This window comes from Microdochium trichocladiopsis (genome assembly GCF_020744255.1).
Source record: "Microdochium trichocladiopsis strain MPI-CAGE-CH-0230 chromosome Unknown B0I36scaffold_2, whole genome shotgun sequence".
In the NCBI taxonomy this organism is placed as follows: Eukaryota; Fungi; Ascomycota; class Sordariomycetes; order Xylariales; family Microdochiaceae; genus Microdochium; species Microdochium trichocladiopsis.
In genome coordinates, this window is record NW_025763545.1 from 1,694,074 (window position 1) to 1,706,437 (window position 12,364).

At 56.5% G+C, this 12,364-nt stretch overlaps 5 protein-coding genes across 5 annotated transcripts; 2 read left to right on the top strand and 3 right to left on the bottom strand.

The window, feature by feature from the left end:
* The first annotated feature begins 1,250 nt into the window (after positions 1 to 1,250).
* On the top strand, positions 1,251 to 5,903 carry B0I36DRAFT_314365 (uncharacterized protein). The gene is made up of 4 exons (XM_046152749.1): positions 1,251 to 1,689; positions 2,316 to 4,272; positions 4,332 to 4,835; positions 4,895 to 5,903. Exons 1-4 carry the CDS (start codon positions 1,435 to 1,437, stop codon positions 5,473 to 5,475), a joined length of 3,297 nt encoding a protein of 1,098 aa, XP_046016700.1. The 5' UTR covers positions 1,251 to 1,434; the 3' UTR covers positions 5,476 to 5,903.
* Positions 5,904 to 6,185: 282 nt separating this feature from the next.
* Positions 6,186 to 7,728, bottom strand: B0I36DRAFT_314369 (uncharacterized protein). The gene is made up of 3 exons (XM_046152750.1): positions 7,367 to 7,728; positions 7,124 to 7,295; positions 6,186 to 6,961 (listed from the first exon to the last, which is right to left on the bottom strand). The coding sequence occupies exons 1-3, from the start codon at positions 7,382 to 7,384 to the stop codon at positions 6,501 to 6,503; spliced, it is 651 nt and encodes a 216-aa protein (XP_046016701.1). The 5' UTR covers positions 7,385 to 7,728; the 3' UTR covers positions 6,186 to 6,500.
* Positions 7,729 to 7,955: 227 nt separating this feature from the next.
* B0I36DRAFT_314370 (DNA-directed RNA polymerases III 12.5 kDa polypeptide) lies at positions 7,956 to 8,979 on the top strand. The gene is made up of 3 exons (XM_046152751.1): positions 7,956 to 8,189; positions 8,301 to 8,590; positions 8,761 to 8,979. Exons 1-3 carry the CDS (start codon positions 8,180 to 8,182, stop codon positions 8,794 to 8,796), a joined length of 336 nt encoding a protein of 111 aa, XP_046016702.1. The 5' UTR covers positions 7,956 to 8,179; the 3' UTR covers positions 8,797 to 8,979.
* A 548-nt stretch (positions 8,980 to 9,527) lies between these two features.
* Positions 9,528 to 10,406, bottom strand: B0I36DRAFT_68203 (SOH1-domain-containing protein). Its single transcript, XM_046163203.1, has 2 exons — positions 10,162 to 10,406; positions 9,528 to 9,962 (listed from the first exon to the last, which is right to left on the bottom strand). Exons 1-2 carry the CDS (start codon positions 10,282 to 10,284, stop codon positions 9,690 to 9,692), a joined length of 396 nt encoding a protein of 131 aa, XP_046016703.1. The 5' UTR covers positions 10,285 to 10,406; the 3' UTR covers positions 9,528 to 9,689.
* Positions 10,407 to 10,585: 179 nt separating this feature from the next.
* Positions 10,586 to 11,800, bottom strand: B0I36DRAFT_314374 (uncharacterized protein). The gene is made up of 2 exons (XM_046152752.1): positions 11,555 to 11,800; positions 10,586 to 11,409 (listed from the first exon to the last, which is right to left on the bottom strand). Exons 1-2 carry the CDS (start codon positions 11,627 to 11,629, stop codon positions 10,861 to 10,863), a joined length of 624 nt encoding a protein of 207 aa, XP_046016704.1. The 5' UTR covers positions 11,630 to 11,800; the 3' UTR covers positions 10,586 to 10,860.
* Between the last annotated feature and the right edge of the window lie 564 nt (positions 11,801 to 12,364).

Consider the following 12,364-nt stretch of genomic DNA (forward strand, 5'->3'; position numbering starts at 1 on the left):
CTGTCTAAAGCATCATCGGGAGCGCCAGCCGTGAACGCACGAAGCCAGTGGTAGGCAGAGGCCGGAGTTCTTTTGGTGCATCGCACACAGCAAGAATTGCATATCCTAGGTACCTGGGTGAATATTGAGATTAGTTCAACTCGATCTCAAGTTCCACTCGGGTGCACATCACAACACAATCTTGGAAGGCACAAGGCCGGATTGGAAAGTCGCCCTACCGGGTTTGTGCAAATTTGTGCACATGGCTGCATACAACAAATAATGCTTGTGGGCTCAATGCTGGATGCATCAGCCAGGAAACTTGATCTGGAAAAGCAACTTCTCCGTGCGCAGGAAACGCTTTGGTACGGTGATGCTCCTGGCGGCCCCCTTGTTTGACATGGCACGATCCAGCGAAGCCGTGTTGTGAATACAGTGGATGAAAACGCGCAGCTGGGCTATTTAAACGGTGACTTGCCACACGCCCTTAGGCTTGTGTCTGTGGCCGGCGCTGCTTCTCGGCACCTTTGCAACGTTCATGAGATGCACTGGGGACGCTACTGGTTGGCCATGCCGAGTAGGGGGTTGAGAAAACCTCACAAAGTCATTGCGCATCCTTTGGTCGAAGCTTCGAAGTCGGGATAACGAAGGCCAGCCACACAGGAGTGCTTGGCTGGAACCTTTGGGCGCCCCACCGCGAGGTCCCAGCTCGGCGGACCGATAATACCGTCACGCCTTGGCATCGAGCTCTAAGCTAGTGACACGGGATCCACGCGGGCTGACAATAGGCTGACAATGGTGGTTGAGATAAGCTGTGGCCTCGACAGCTGCAGCTGTATCCTGGCCTTGGCTGGCTGGCACAGCGATGACGAAGGTCGTCCCAGGTTAACTCAGCTCCCGCGTCAACTCCGTGACGCCATCGCATCATCGTTATCGCATGTACACCGAGGGTCATGGTCGGGATGTCTTGACCTGCACAGCTGTCATCGTTCGAGCCCGGAGGACTGCATGGCCGAGAGTGTCTCGCGCCATGTGCTGGACGTGCAGATGGAATGTTTCACGAACAGCTAGTTGCTAAGACTGCTTGGGCTCTTGGCGAGATTCTGCCCTGTTTTGCTGCTGATATGCTGAGTGGGCGGGCGATCAATCGAGATATCAGGGAACAATCCCTGACAACCCACCATCAGGGCAGGCAGATATACTGCAATGCCACATTGTTTAAATAACGTAGGGTCGCATGCTGCTTGGACGGCCGCGTCCAGAACGTCGTCTCTCGAGCATCAAAAGTAGCTGACCAAGGTCGAACAATCATCCGAACTGCCTAACGATTTCGCATGACCAGACCGTCCATGATCGGTTTTGACAATTCGACGCCTGGCCTTTGGAGCTGACAAGCCTGGAGACGCACTACAGCCGCGCATCGGCTGCAGCACCTCGTCATTGTCATGAATCACAATGCCTGCATGGACGATCCTCCGGCGAGACCCTTCTCGGAGAGCGAGTGCTAACGAGCAGAGAACAAGGACAGCAACACCACCAGCAACGAGCCATGGAGCAAAGGCGACGCGAGCGGGACCGTCGAGGCTGTCCTTTATGAAGGAGTTGTTCAGCAGGACAAGATCGCAGGACAAGGCAGGGCGCCATGCACACGATGGCGCTGCCGAGACGACGCGCGGGACGGATGGCAGTGTGTCGTCGAAAACCTCAAACGTAAGTGCCGTCTTTGTTCTTTGTGCCCCAGCCCCTCGTGCGCAGGCGGTTGTGGCCAGTGGCCAGTGGGCAGGCAAGTGCCTGGAGGAGCAACCAGAGTTGGAGAAATGGCCCCTGGCTTGGGGCCGTTGAGAGTCTATTGTCTTGGGGAAGCGGGGGCACGCGCGGAACCTTCCATTGGCAGGCACGAACCTGGAGGCGTCGCATGATCACGCCGTCCGGGCCCGGCACTGTGCAGTCTCGACCGACCGAGACGTGGTTGGGCAATGGCTCCATCGACAAACCACCTCTAGACATCTCTCGCGGCTGGTCCTTGTCGGGCGCTCCATCTTCATCCCAATCTCCCATCCCGTTCCAAAGACCTCTCTACAGGCTGCACAAGCAGGCGTACAAGGTTCCCCCTTCGATGGGTCCGCAGCCGCCACTCCCGGGCCTGTCCAACTCGGCATGCTATCCTGACATCTACGCCTCCGCCTCGTCCTTTTCCGCATAGCTCTCTTCATCATTGGCTGGATTTGTCGGCGAATGGAGTTCAGGATCTCTCGCGTTGACTCGCCCGTGCTTCCCTGATGACTTCTGCCACTCGAATATTCGTCGCAGACTGCATCTTACTTATACCCTGACAGGTTACACCAGCCACTGGCCCCAAGACTTCTGTGTCTGCCTCCAACTCCAGCATCTCCCGGTCGCCGCCTAGCGAGGCCCCTGCCGCTGGTGAAGTGTCTACTGCCCCGGCCTTTCCGGATCTCCTTGGAGAAGAGGAGCCAACTCCGCGGGTGGATGGCGATCACCGGGCCGCCAGTAATAATATCAGCACCATCACCCTCACCGCTGCGGCTCTAAGCCCGCCCGACTTCAGCATGGCTGCTCTCGACGAGTCCGACGTCGAGAAGCTCTTCTCAGGGGCCCCGCAGTTCTTTGCCCGGTCGCTTGGCCACGGCACCGGTGCACCTCATCCATCCGTCGCCTTCCCCTGGAACGAGGAGCTCGGCATCCGCGACCTGACCGACCACACCCAGGTCGAACATGATGCCTGGGGTTCTGTCACTGCTAGTGCTAGGATCATCCTCCGTGATCCTACCACCCCACTAACGCCTTCGTTCAAGGCACGGCCGCACTTCAACTCGAGGACGACAGAACGGCCCAACATGGTCAGCTTCACTGGCCTGGAGAAGGGCACCATTGGCTATCAGGCTGCTCTTGAGCTGTCAGTCGCCGACTCCCTGCAAGAAGAGCAGTATGGATTTGACAGCATCGGCACGAAAGGACCAGTCATTGTTGAGCAGCGCCAGCGACTCATCACTTCCAAGGATGGCTTGCGTCATCTTGATGATGCTGCAATCATGGAGCAGCTACTCAAGCTGGAGAAGAGGTACCACGATGACCGGGCAGACACTCGTATAAAGCCGAATGATCTTTACCATGAACTATTTCACAAAATCCTCCATCCGCCGACCAAGGTCATCGACCACAACAACCCCTACAGCCTGGCGGTCCAGATATATGCCCTGGTTAAGGTCCTGGCTGCTCCGAATACGTGGATCGACTTCTCCCACGTCGAGTGGCGTATCCGCCTGGGCCAGATTTTATGGGCCTTCCCCCTTGATGACGAGCTTGACGATGGCTCGTCCATCAACGAGGGCGACAACGCGCACGATCGGAGCGAGGAGCGTTATTGGCTGCTTCTGCAGATTCTTCTGGCCTGTGAGCTACTGATCAGATTAGACGCCATTACTGAAGGAGACGAGTTTGGCGGTGCATCCAAGCTGAAGGCCGCAGATATCCATCGATTTGACAAGGAAGCAAATGCTTCTGTCAAGTGGTCGTTAATGCTTGCGCGATCATGGCTCGAGAATATAACCATCACCAAGACGGTCCTCAACAACTCTGGCCAATCTACACCCAAGGGCTGGCTTACATCACTGACGGCAAAAATGCACCTGAGGCATGAACATATGCACATGTCCCATCACATAGACCACACCCAGATTCGCCACAATGACCACTCGGAATATGCGTATGGCATCAAAGGTCGCTACACAGAACGACAGCTTTCTGGCCTGACTCAGTTTGCAAGGAGGCTGCGTTGGCCCGATGTCGAAGCATACTCGGTGAAGATGTCGCAGCAAGCAGCCATACTCAGCGATGCCACACCCATCAATACTCCGATTCCCACCACAGACACCCAGCGCTCATCATATTTTGATGGCGCACGAGCGTCACTCGACAGCAGGAAAGACAAATCACACAGGCGTCAAGTTGGTGCAGCTCTTCATGCCAATGGCTGGCTGACCAAGTCGTACATGTCTGGCTTGATTCTGCCTGGTGAGGTGCTTTCTCACTTGCTGATGTCCACGCTGCTGGAGAATGATACCCATGCCATGTCCAAACTTGGCTTGATGGCTAATCTGTGTGGTGGCTTCGTATACGGAGGGAAGAGCTTTTGGAGCACAGCTTGCGTGGTTGGGCGTGTCCTTGCGGCAGGGAGTGGATCGGTAGAGTGCATGGGATGGATATCAACTGATGTGAAGCCCGAGGGGCTCGGCGATGGCTGGCTCGATATCGAAGTTGGCGACGTCCCTGGTAAGCGGCTGTGATTGGTAATACGACTTGATTTGCAAGTTTTTCTAACCTGGTAACAGATGATATGCTCAAGACCGGCAAGCGCGCAAGAATATGGGGCAAGAAGCAGATTGAGAAAGAGTCAGACGTCATCGGCGACGGAGACTGGTCCAGCATTCTTCCGAAGGACTTTATCGTTCCGTCTGAGAATGTGTATCCCCGCCCACCACCGTCAAACGTGCGAATCGAGCTCAAGTCACTGGATTTGGCTGCGCCAACCATGAGTGTGCAGCCCACGCCAGCCTCGGAAATGGCCACCCCGTTCTCGTATGCCACGAGCATCACGAGAGAGCTCCTGACGTATCCCGCGTCCATCACATTTACAATAATGCACGACGGTGCTGAGGAGGAGGCAGAAACAAATATTCCTTTGGCAAACGACGTGTATTTTGTCACTGCTCACCCTTGCGCCCCATCTAGCAAGGTAAAGCTCTATCGGTCCCCCACGAGCCCGACAATCCAGGGAGTCGATGTCCGTGGTTTCGATGAAACGGCGACATTGTCTACGTCGTCACACATCATAGGTAGGTCGCCATTCCACTGCCAGATTCTACACCCTCATCTATATGCTGACAATGTACAGGACACCCTCTGCACAAGTCCTACACATTTAAAGCGATCCATGTCTTGGATCTCTTAGAAAAAAGAAATATGACACTTGCCGAGATTCTGGCAGAGGATCAGACACCAAGTGATTCCGCCAGCGATTCGAAGCAAAACAGCAAGACTATACCTAGGGTCCTGGTGGTGGACTGTGTCACTGGCATCACGCCGCCCATGCGATCTTCTCCAGAAATGGCGTCCCTCTCGCGCGTCTCGTCACTATCATCGTCCTTTGGCCTGGATGCACCGGCGACCCCACCCTTGCTGAGTTCGCCGCTTAGCCTCAGACGGCAGGCTTCAAACGCATCGAGATCCTCAACCAATAGTGCTACCACGGGCGGTCAGCCACCCAAGTTCGAGCGGATCGATCCTCCCGGCTCGGCGTCCTTACCTGGCACCAGAAGGAAGAACTTTGGATCGGACATGGAGATACTCATAAGGGCGTTATGCGTGGAAAAGGGGTGGAATGCCGTGATCAGCCGCAAACGGAGAGGTTGCTTGGCTTGTGCGATTCGCGAGGCCGGCGCCCTGGGCTGGCGAGTTGTAATTCGCGTGGAGTAAGAGGTCTGCTGCCTGTCTTTGCTTTGCCGTGAGCATACATTCACAGGCGCACAAAAGGGAAGCACATCGCAGTTTACTTCTTAACGATCAGCAAGGCGCACTGGTGTTTCTTGTTTTCTAGCGGGTCAAGACTGATGGACTTTAATCATGAAGAACAAACTCACCTCCCTGACCATGGTTGTAGAATATGTACAGCACTAGCTTGTTTGAGCATAGACTCGCGTTCTCGGGACAAGCGATGTCACAGCTCTCTCGTTTGTGCACCTTGGGAATAACGGAATGACAACCTTGTTCCAGATGCAAGCTGAGGCTATATATGTTCTACAAATGCAGCATCCTCTCGGGACTATAGTAATCAAAAGTTGCTAGTCAACAATCCCGCTAGTCCCCCTTCCGTGATACCCGTGCTTCCCAGCCCACAGCATCATTGCACAGATTCGTTGATGCGTGAAGTGGCCTGTTCTTGTGTATATGGGCAAAAGGCTGGGGCTTGTAATAGATTCGAGCAGACGAGCATACTTGACTTGAAGAAGAAGAAGAGCGGCTCCACTGCTGTCTGTGTATTGCTGGCATGTACAACGTTGCGGTCAAGTCTGCTGCGAGTGTCTCTTGCGGCCGAGGTCACATTCTTGTTGACACCCGCAAAAGCTAAGCTCGTGACGATTGTTACATTCGCAGTGAGGTTGGACACCAACTTGATGAGCAGATGCTCTGAAGCTTTGAAGGTATTTTATTCGTAAGCTATAACTAAGCTGCTGTTAAAAAAAACAGCCTTGACAGTGTGTCAATGTCTATAATGCCTCCTTTGTCCCGTAGTCCCACTCTTTGCAAAGTCTCAAAATGCAGGTGCCAGCCAGTGTAGCTGGCTGATATGTGTATAGATCGCTTGCTCACGTGAACAAGTTGTATGTGTGTGAGTGTGTGTGCGTGTGTGCGTGCGGGCTTTTTCATCTTGCTCCGCCCCTCCTCAAACGCTGGGCAAGTTTCATCCTGACCTAACCCACGGTAGAAAGACGAGGCTGTCTTCACCTTGTCTTATTCGCCCTGCGCCTCTCAAACTCTGCCCTCTCTTCCTCGTCGCTGCCACTGAATTCGGCATTGTCGTCGTCGTCGTCATCCCCGACACCACCCGCGCCCTGCCCGCCGACCGAGGAGTAGGAGGTGCCAGCCGCGGGCTTGACGTCGCTGGCGTCGACAAAGTCGCCCGAGTTGAGCGCGGCGTACTCGTGCTTCTGGATGAGCTCCCGGAGCCCGGCGTTGCGCGGGTCGACGAGGTGGTAAGGGGTGAGCTTGGCCTTGTTCTTGACGCGGGTGCTCGAGCCGGCCTCAAGCATCATCTCGACGAGGGCGTTGCCGAACTCGCGCTGCGCGGGGGGCTCGCTGTTGATCCACCGGATCGCGCTGTGCAAGGGGGTGTCGCCTTCTATGCGGTTTATCGGGTCGCACTCAAAGTTGGGCTGGTCGAGGAGCATGTCGATGATCTCGTCTGTTGATGTCAGAAGGGACGAGGTCCACTGTTCGTTAGCCAGATATTTGATTGCCCAGATGCCTGAGTTTCTTTTGCAACACTGCTAGGGAAGCCAGATCTGGTGGCTGGCTGAGAGGTTGAGGAAGAGGTTGAGGAGGGAGGAGGGGGGGGACTACGCACAATTACCCTGGAGGGCGGCCTCGTGGTATAAGTGGTTGCCGAGGACGGACTTTGTGTTGTTGAGGAGATCTGATATCTCGTCGTCGTTTCTGCAGTTGCCAATAATCTCTGTCAGGAGCTCGACGTTGTTGCGCCGGCACGCCTCGACGAGCTGCTCCTTGGCGGAGGCTCCCTGCGAAGGAAAGAGGGTCAGTGGGTGCCGAGCAGGGTTCGACAAGGTCTTGTCGTGTCGGGAGGTCGTACCTCGTGCTCGTCCGCCATGGTTACAAGTATATGTATTTGGAAGGGTCGAGGCCGGTCTTGCCTTTCGCAGTCGTCAGGGACGTTGTAGGCGAGACAGTATACGTCAAGGAGCGGGTAGCGAATGACTCGGTGAAGGAGGACTAAGTCGAGGTGCCGAAGGTGGAATCGGCGCTGGTCGGGAGAGGGTGTTGAGCAGAGGGATCGATTGGGACACGACCAGACAAAGATCCGACGAGATCGGTGCCAGGGAGTCCGTGTAAAGTACGCTACTTATTAGCTTGCCGAGAAGGAGAGGGCGACCATGGAGTTGTTGTCTCGTGTTGGTGGGTTCCCAGTCAGATGCCAAACCCAGGCAGAGCAGAGCAGGCAGACCCCGCCAAAACTCTGGAGCCTGAGCGCGGCAGTGCTCCGCGTCACAAAGTCGCAAGGGGCTGGACGTCCTTACCCAAGGTACGTAGCTTCCAAGCTTGTGCTTGGGCTCGTGGAGGGGCCACCCACTTGCACATCCATGCCTGCCTGCCATGGCCCCATAAAAAACTTGTGACTCTCGGGCGGCTCCTCCCCAAAGAAAAGACTGGACAAGAGAGAACTGTCACATGTCGGGGAGCATCGCTCACTGTATCATTCTCAAGCACTCACTCACTCACTCACTCGCTCACTCACTCCATCATCCAGGTCGTCGCCGGCACTCCACCTTCCCTCTTTGACTGGGACCATCACAAGCTGGCCTGTTCCTGGCCTGTCCGGTTCATATCACCCAGCCGAGCCTTCCCGTGCCAGCCTCGCATCTGCACGTGCTGAAACCATCACACAATGCTGCTCTGTAAGGACTACCTGCCCTTTACCACCTGCAATCTTCCCTTTTCCAAACCTTCCCCTGGCTTTACACGTGCGCAACATATCAATAACAACAATAATACTAATGAAAAAACAGTCTGCCCTCGCTGCTCCAACATCCTGACCGTCTCGCCCTCAAACGAGACAGGCCGCAACCGGCTCGAGTGCCGGACCTGCCCGTACCAGCACGCCATCGAGGAGCCCCTGTACTCGCGCCGCGTCTTCAAGAAGAAGGAGCGCGAGGACGTCTTTGGCGGCCCGGGCGCCTGGGACAACGCGGACAAGACTAAGGTCCAATGCGCCAGTCCCACGTGCAACGGCGGCGAGGCGGCATTCTACCAGATCCAGATCCGCAGTGCCGATGAGCCCATGACGAGCTTCTACAAGGTGAGTTTTCTTTGCCTCGTGGTCTTTTTTCTTTTGCTTGGTTCCTTTCTCTCCTTGGGGGTGGAGCAGGGGAGGAGAGGGAAGGGCCGGGGGGACGGGGGGGGGGGGGGGCAGAACTTGATATCTGGGACATCATGGACAGATCTTGCTAACATTTTGACACCCCGTAGTGTATGTCTTGTGGTCACAGGTGGAGAGAGAACTAGGCAGAATTGTCCCTCAAGCTTCTGCTCCTACGCAGTGGCAGCTTCACATGGCGTGGAACGAGCAGTTCTGAGCAGGTGGGCGTGTTTCGCGGTGTGATGCATTCAAAGCAAGGCGTTCATGGGGAAAAACTGTATTTCGCATATAGAGCACGTCACAAAGAGACCAAGTATAGAAGGCGGATATTCACGCTCACCGTTCCGTAGACTGGCGTAATCTGCTCCTGTCTACGTCATCATGATTTGAAAGAGCCTATTGCGCTGCCGAGACTGAGCTGGACGACGAAAGGTATGCTCGACTTCGGCATTCCTATTGATCATACCCCACCAGATCGTCCCTTCCTCATGTTCGTGTTTACCATGAAGCACGTCAGGTGATGCCGGGTCCAAAATTGCGCCCATGCCGCCTTTCCCCATGTGTCCCGCCCTCTTCGCGCACAGCGAGCCTCGACACCTGTCTCAATACATGCAACGCCTTCAGAGGTCAAGTCAAGCCTCTGATCGGCCGTGACGGGGCGCAGGCCCCTCTCGTGAAGCCAAAGGTTGCGGCAAGGATTTCATCGTCTCCGTGAATGGCGAGACCCCCTTCGCTCGTCTCTCGTCGCTGGATCATGGGTGTGCTTTGCTGGTGCAACGGTTCCAAGCATGGGCTCACGTGGCCCAACCCATCGTGATAGCTCGTTTGCATGCCATGCTTCTGCGTCATCTCGTGCCTGTGCAACACTCTCCCTGTCACATTGTGTGGCATTGTGCCAAACGTGGGCGAGCATGGCATTCCCACGCCAAGCACAATACCCTTCTTCGAGCACAAGAGCTGCACATTGCTCAAGTTTTCCGCCAGGATGGTGTATTGATCCCTCTTCCCATTTCTCATCTGGAGGCCGACCGCCTCTACATCACCGATCCTTGTGCCACTCCACGGAGGCCTTGACGCCTTCGGCAGCCAGGATCTGCGCAAGCTCCGGGCTGATGATGTCCTGGCGGAACTTCTCCTGCTGTAGCAGCTCGAGGTGCTTGAGCGTCGGGCCGGGGTAGGTGAGGTACTTGAGGTAGGGCGGGCGCGTCCAGTACTGGAGGTACGCGAGGTATGCGACGAAGGCCGGGTCCGAGAGGAGCTTCTGCGAGGCGAGGTCGTTGAGGTAGAATGGGTTTGCGAGGGATTGGACAAACTATGAACACGCAGTGAAAATCCGGGGGGTCAGCCGTGGTTGTTGTCGCGTGTGGGCAGCGTATCACTTCCCGCCAGCCAGGGAGAGAGAGACGTTAGGGTTTTCTTGGGGTTCTGGAGAGAGGGAAGGGGGGGGGGGGGGGGGGGGGGGGGATGTGCAAGACCACCTCGTCATGTGGGATGGGATTGCGCCTTCTTACCTCGAGCTCAATCTCGAAGCGCGAGAACCCGCCGTACTTCGGCTCCGTGTCGCCGCCAGTCGTGGTTGCGGACGGGATGGAAGGAGGCGCGTTGCCCATTGTCACGTCGTGGGAGGACTGCATGGCGAGAGTGCAGTGTCAACCTTGTGATCTCTGTCGCCAAGCTGTCGTTCAGTCCCTAGGCAATGATAGCATTGGTTGGACGTCGTGGCGTGCCGTCGTGGTGGTTGTTTGTCGAAATCGCGGGCCGTGGGGAAGCTCAGTCGACATGGGACTAGTTGGATCCGTAGACGGCAGGTGCGATGGCGATCACCCGGGTCATGCTCGGCGCTGTGGGTCTCCACTTCGGAACGGCTCTGATCCTTTTCGGACCTTGTTCTTTACATTCAAAGGAGGACCTCTTGACTCTGGATCAATGCCTTGTCTAAACTCTGAAATCACGCTCACAATTACTCGAATAATTACGCTGGCTGCACATGCGTATCGAACATCGCCTTTCGAGGCTCCAGGCATAGGGGAAGTAGATAGATGTCATTTGACAGGCCTAATCCTCATTATCATTAACGTGTGCTGCCTACGTAATTACACTACATTCAACATCAAGCAGCCTCTCTCCTGCCATTGATTCCTGCTCCGGAAGACCTCTCAGACACATCTGCTATAGTCTGGACAAGCATGGCCAACTGTTGCAACTTTTGCCTACAAGGCGACAACTGCACCGATGACACCAGCAAGGATACCAGCGCCGATCATGGGGCCCGGGGTAGCACCAACGTTGGGCCGGGTAGTGGTCGAGACAGTCGTGGTCGGGAGACCGTTGGATCCGGTGGTGACGATGGTCGTCGTCGACGCGGAGGAGCCAGTGCGGGTGCTGCTGCCGCTGCTGCCACTGCTGCCACTGCCGCTGCTACCACTGCCACCACTGGTGCTGGTGCTGCTGGCGGTCGCGCCGGACGCCGAGGACGAGGCAGTCGAGGGGGGCTGGGTCATGCTCATCGAGCCGGAGCTGCCGCTGCCGCTGCCCGAGGCCGTGGTCGAGGCGGGGATGTTGGACAGCAGGCCGGCGCTGAAGCTCGAGCACACGGCAACGCCCGCGCTCTGGGCCTGCGAGACCTCGGACAAGTTACACTTGGTCAGGAGGCATCCGGCCGCGGCGGCGCCAATGGCAGCCTGGGTGGGCCCGCATTGGCAGCTGATGTCCGTGGCCGGGCAGCCGACGGCAGAGATGGCCGAGGAGAGGCAGGGGATCTGTGGTTCGGTGGAAAGAGTCCCGGTCAGTCGATCGTGTGTATTGTTTGTGCGTGCGCGGCGCGTGGTTTAGAGTGCGACTTTGTGTGTTTTGCAAGAAGAGCAAGCAGGCAGGCAGGCAGAGAGCCAGAGGGTGACGACTTACAGCGCAGGAGGGCTGGTTGGGGAAGTACTGCGCAGCGGCAGTGGAGGCAATGGCCAGGATCAGAGCGTAGTGCATCTTGACGGGGGTCGTGCAGGTTATCGTGAGGCGAGGCGACGAGTGAGTATGTTTCACGAGTGCTTCTCGGACAGAATGCGTATTTCAATTGTGAGTTCCGTGTCAACCACGAATGAGTCAATTGGAGAAAGAGCAGACGTTGGAGAGCAACAACGAGCGGGAGGGACGCGGTCCAGCTAATAAACAAGAAGATGGTCCGAGGGTGGTGCCCAGTTCCAGCCCAGCTAACGAAAGCTACCTGCAGTAGCGCGAGATCCGAGTGCTCAAGCTTTCTCTCCCCCCCAGCCTCGGTCTCTCCTCACTTCCAAAAGGGTGTGCGTCCTGCATTGTCAAGACCCCAAATCGTCCTGGGCTGGACCGGGTTCCCCCAGCCAGAATGGGCGACGGCCTTGTTCCACCACCCGTCGCCGTCCCCTCAGTGAGACATGACCCCCAGCCCGGTTATTTGGAAACACCGGCGATGCCTTCTCCTCGATTTGGAGTCGACGCACATTGGCATGCGCTTCTCGCCACCGTCACGCACGCCAAGGGCTCCAGGAGGGAGAGGCAAGATGGTTTCTCCTCATCGTCGGAGCGTGGGAAAACAAGGAACAGGAAATCAGTCACTGGGCTCCCTCCCGATCCCCGGCATGCAGTAGTTTGTACCCAGCAACCTTGGAAGTATCCGTGAAATTGGCCGCCACAGCCAGCCAGCCAAGCTAGCCAGCTAGCCAGCCAGCCACGCCCTGGATTAGG

What these genes read in the sequence shown, in the direction of transcription:
- B0I36DRAFT_314365 (XM_046152749.1), top strand. Translation starts at nt 1,435, where the DNA reads ATGCCTGCATGGACGATCCTCCGGCGAGACCCTTCTCGGAGAGCGAGT. An exon ending in TGTCGTCGAAAACCTCAAAC is followed by an intron (nt 1,690 to 2,315) that starts GTAAGTGCCGTC and finishes ATACCCTGACAG; the next exon opens with GTTACACCAGCCACTGGCCC. An exon ending in TACGTCGTCACACATCATAG is followed by an intron (nt 4,836 to 4,894) that starts GTAGGTCGCCAT and finishes GACAATGTACAG; the next exon opens with GACACCCTCTGCACAAGTCC.
- B0I36DRAFT_314369 (XM_046152750.1), bottom strand. An exon ending in GGCCGCCCTCCAGGGTAATT is followed by an intron (nt 6,962 to 7,123) that starts GTGCGTAGTCCC and finishes TGACATCAACAG; the next exon opens with ACGAGATCATCGACATGCTC.
- B0I36DRAFT_314370 (XM_046152751.1), top strand. An exon ending in CCATGACGAGCTTCTACAAG is followed by an intron (nt 8,591 to 8,760) that starts GTGAGTTTTCTT and finishes GACACCCCGTAG; the next exon opens with TGTATGTCTTGTGGTCACAG.
- B0I36DRAFT_68203 (XM_046163203.1), bottom strand. Translation starts at nt 10,284, where the DNA reads ATGCAGTCCTCCCACGACGTGACAATGGGCAACGCGCCTCCTTCCATC. An exon ending in GCTTCGAGATTGAGCTCGAG is followed by an intron (nt 9,963 to 10,161) that starts GTAAGAAGGCGC and finishes GCGTGTTCATAG; the next exon opens with TTTGTCCAATCCCTCGCAAA.
- B0I36DRAFT_314374 (XM_046152752.1), bottom strand. Translation starts at nt 11,629, where the DNA reads ATGCACTACGCTCTGATCCTGGCCATTGCCTCCACTGCCGCTGCGCAG. An exon ending in CCAACCAGCCCTCCTGCGCT is followed by an intron (nt 11,410 to 11,554) that starts GTAAGTCGTCAC and finishes ACCGAACCACAG; the next exon opens with ATCCCCTGCCTCTCCTCGGC.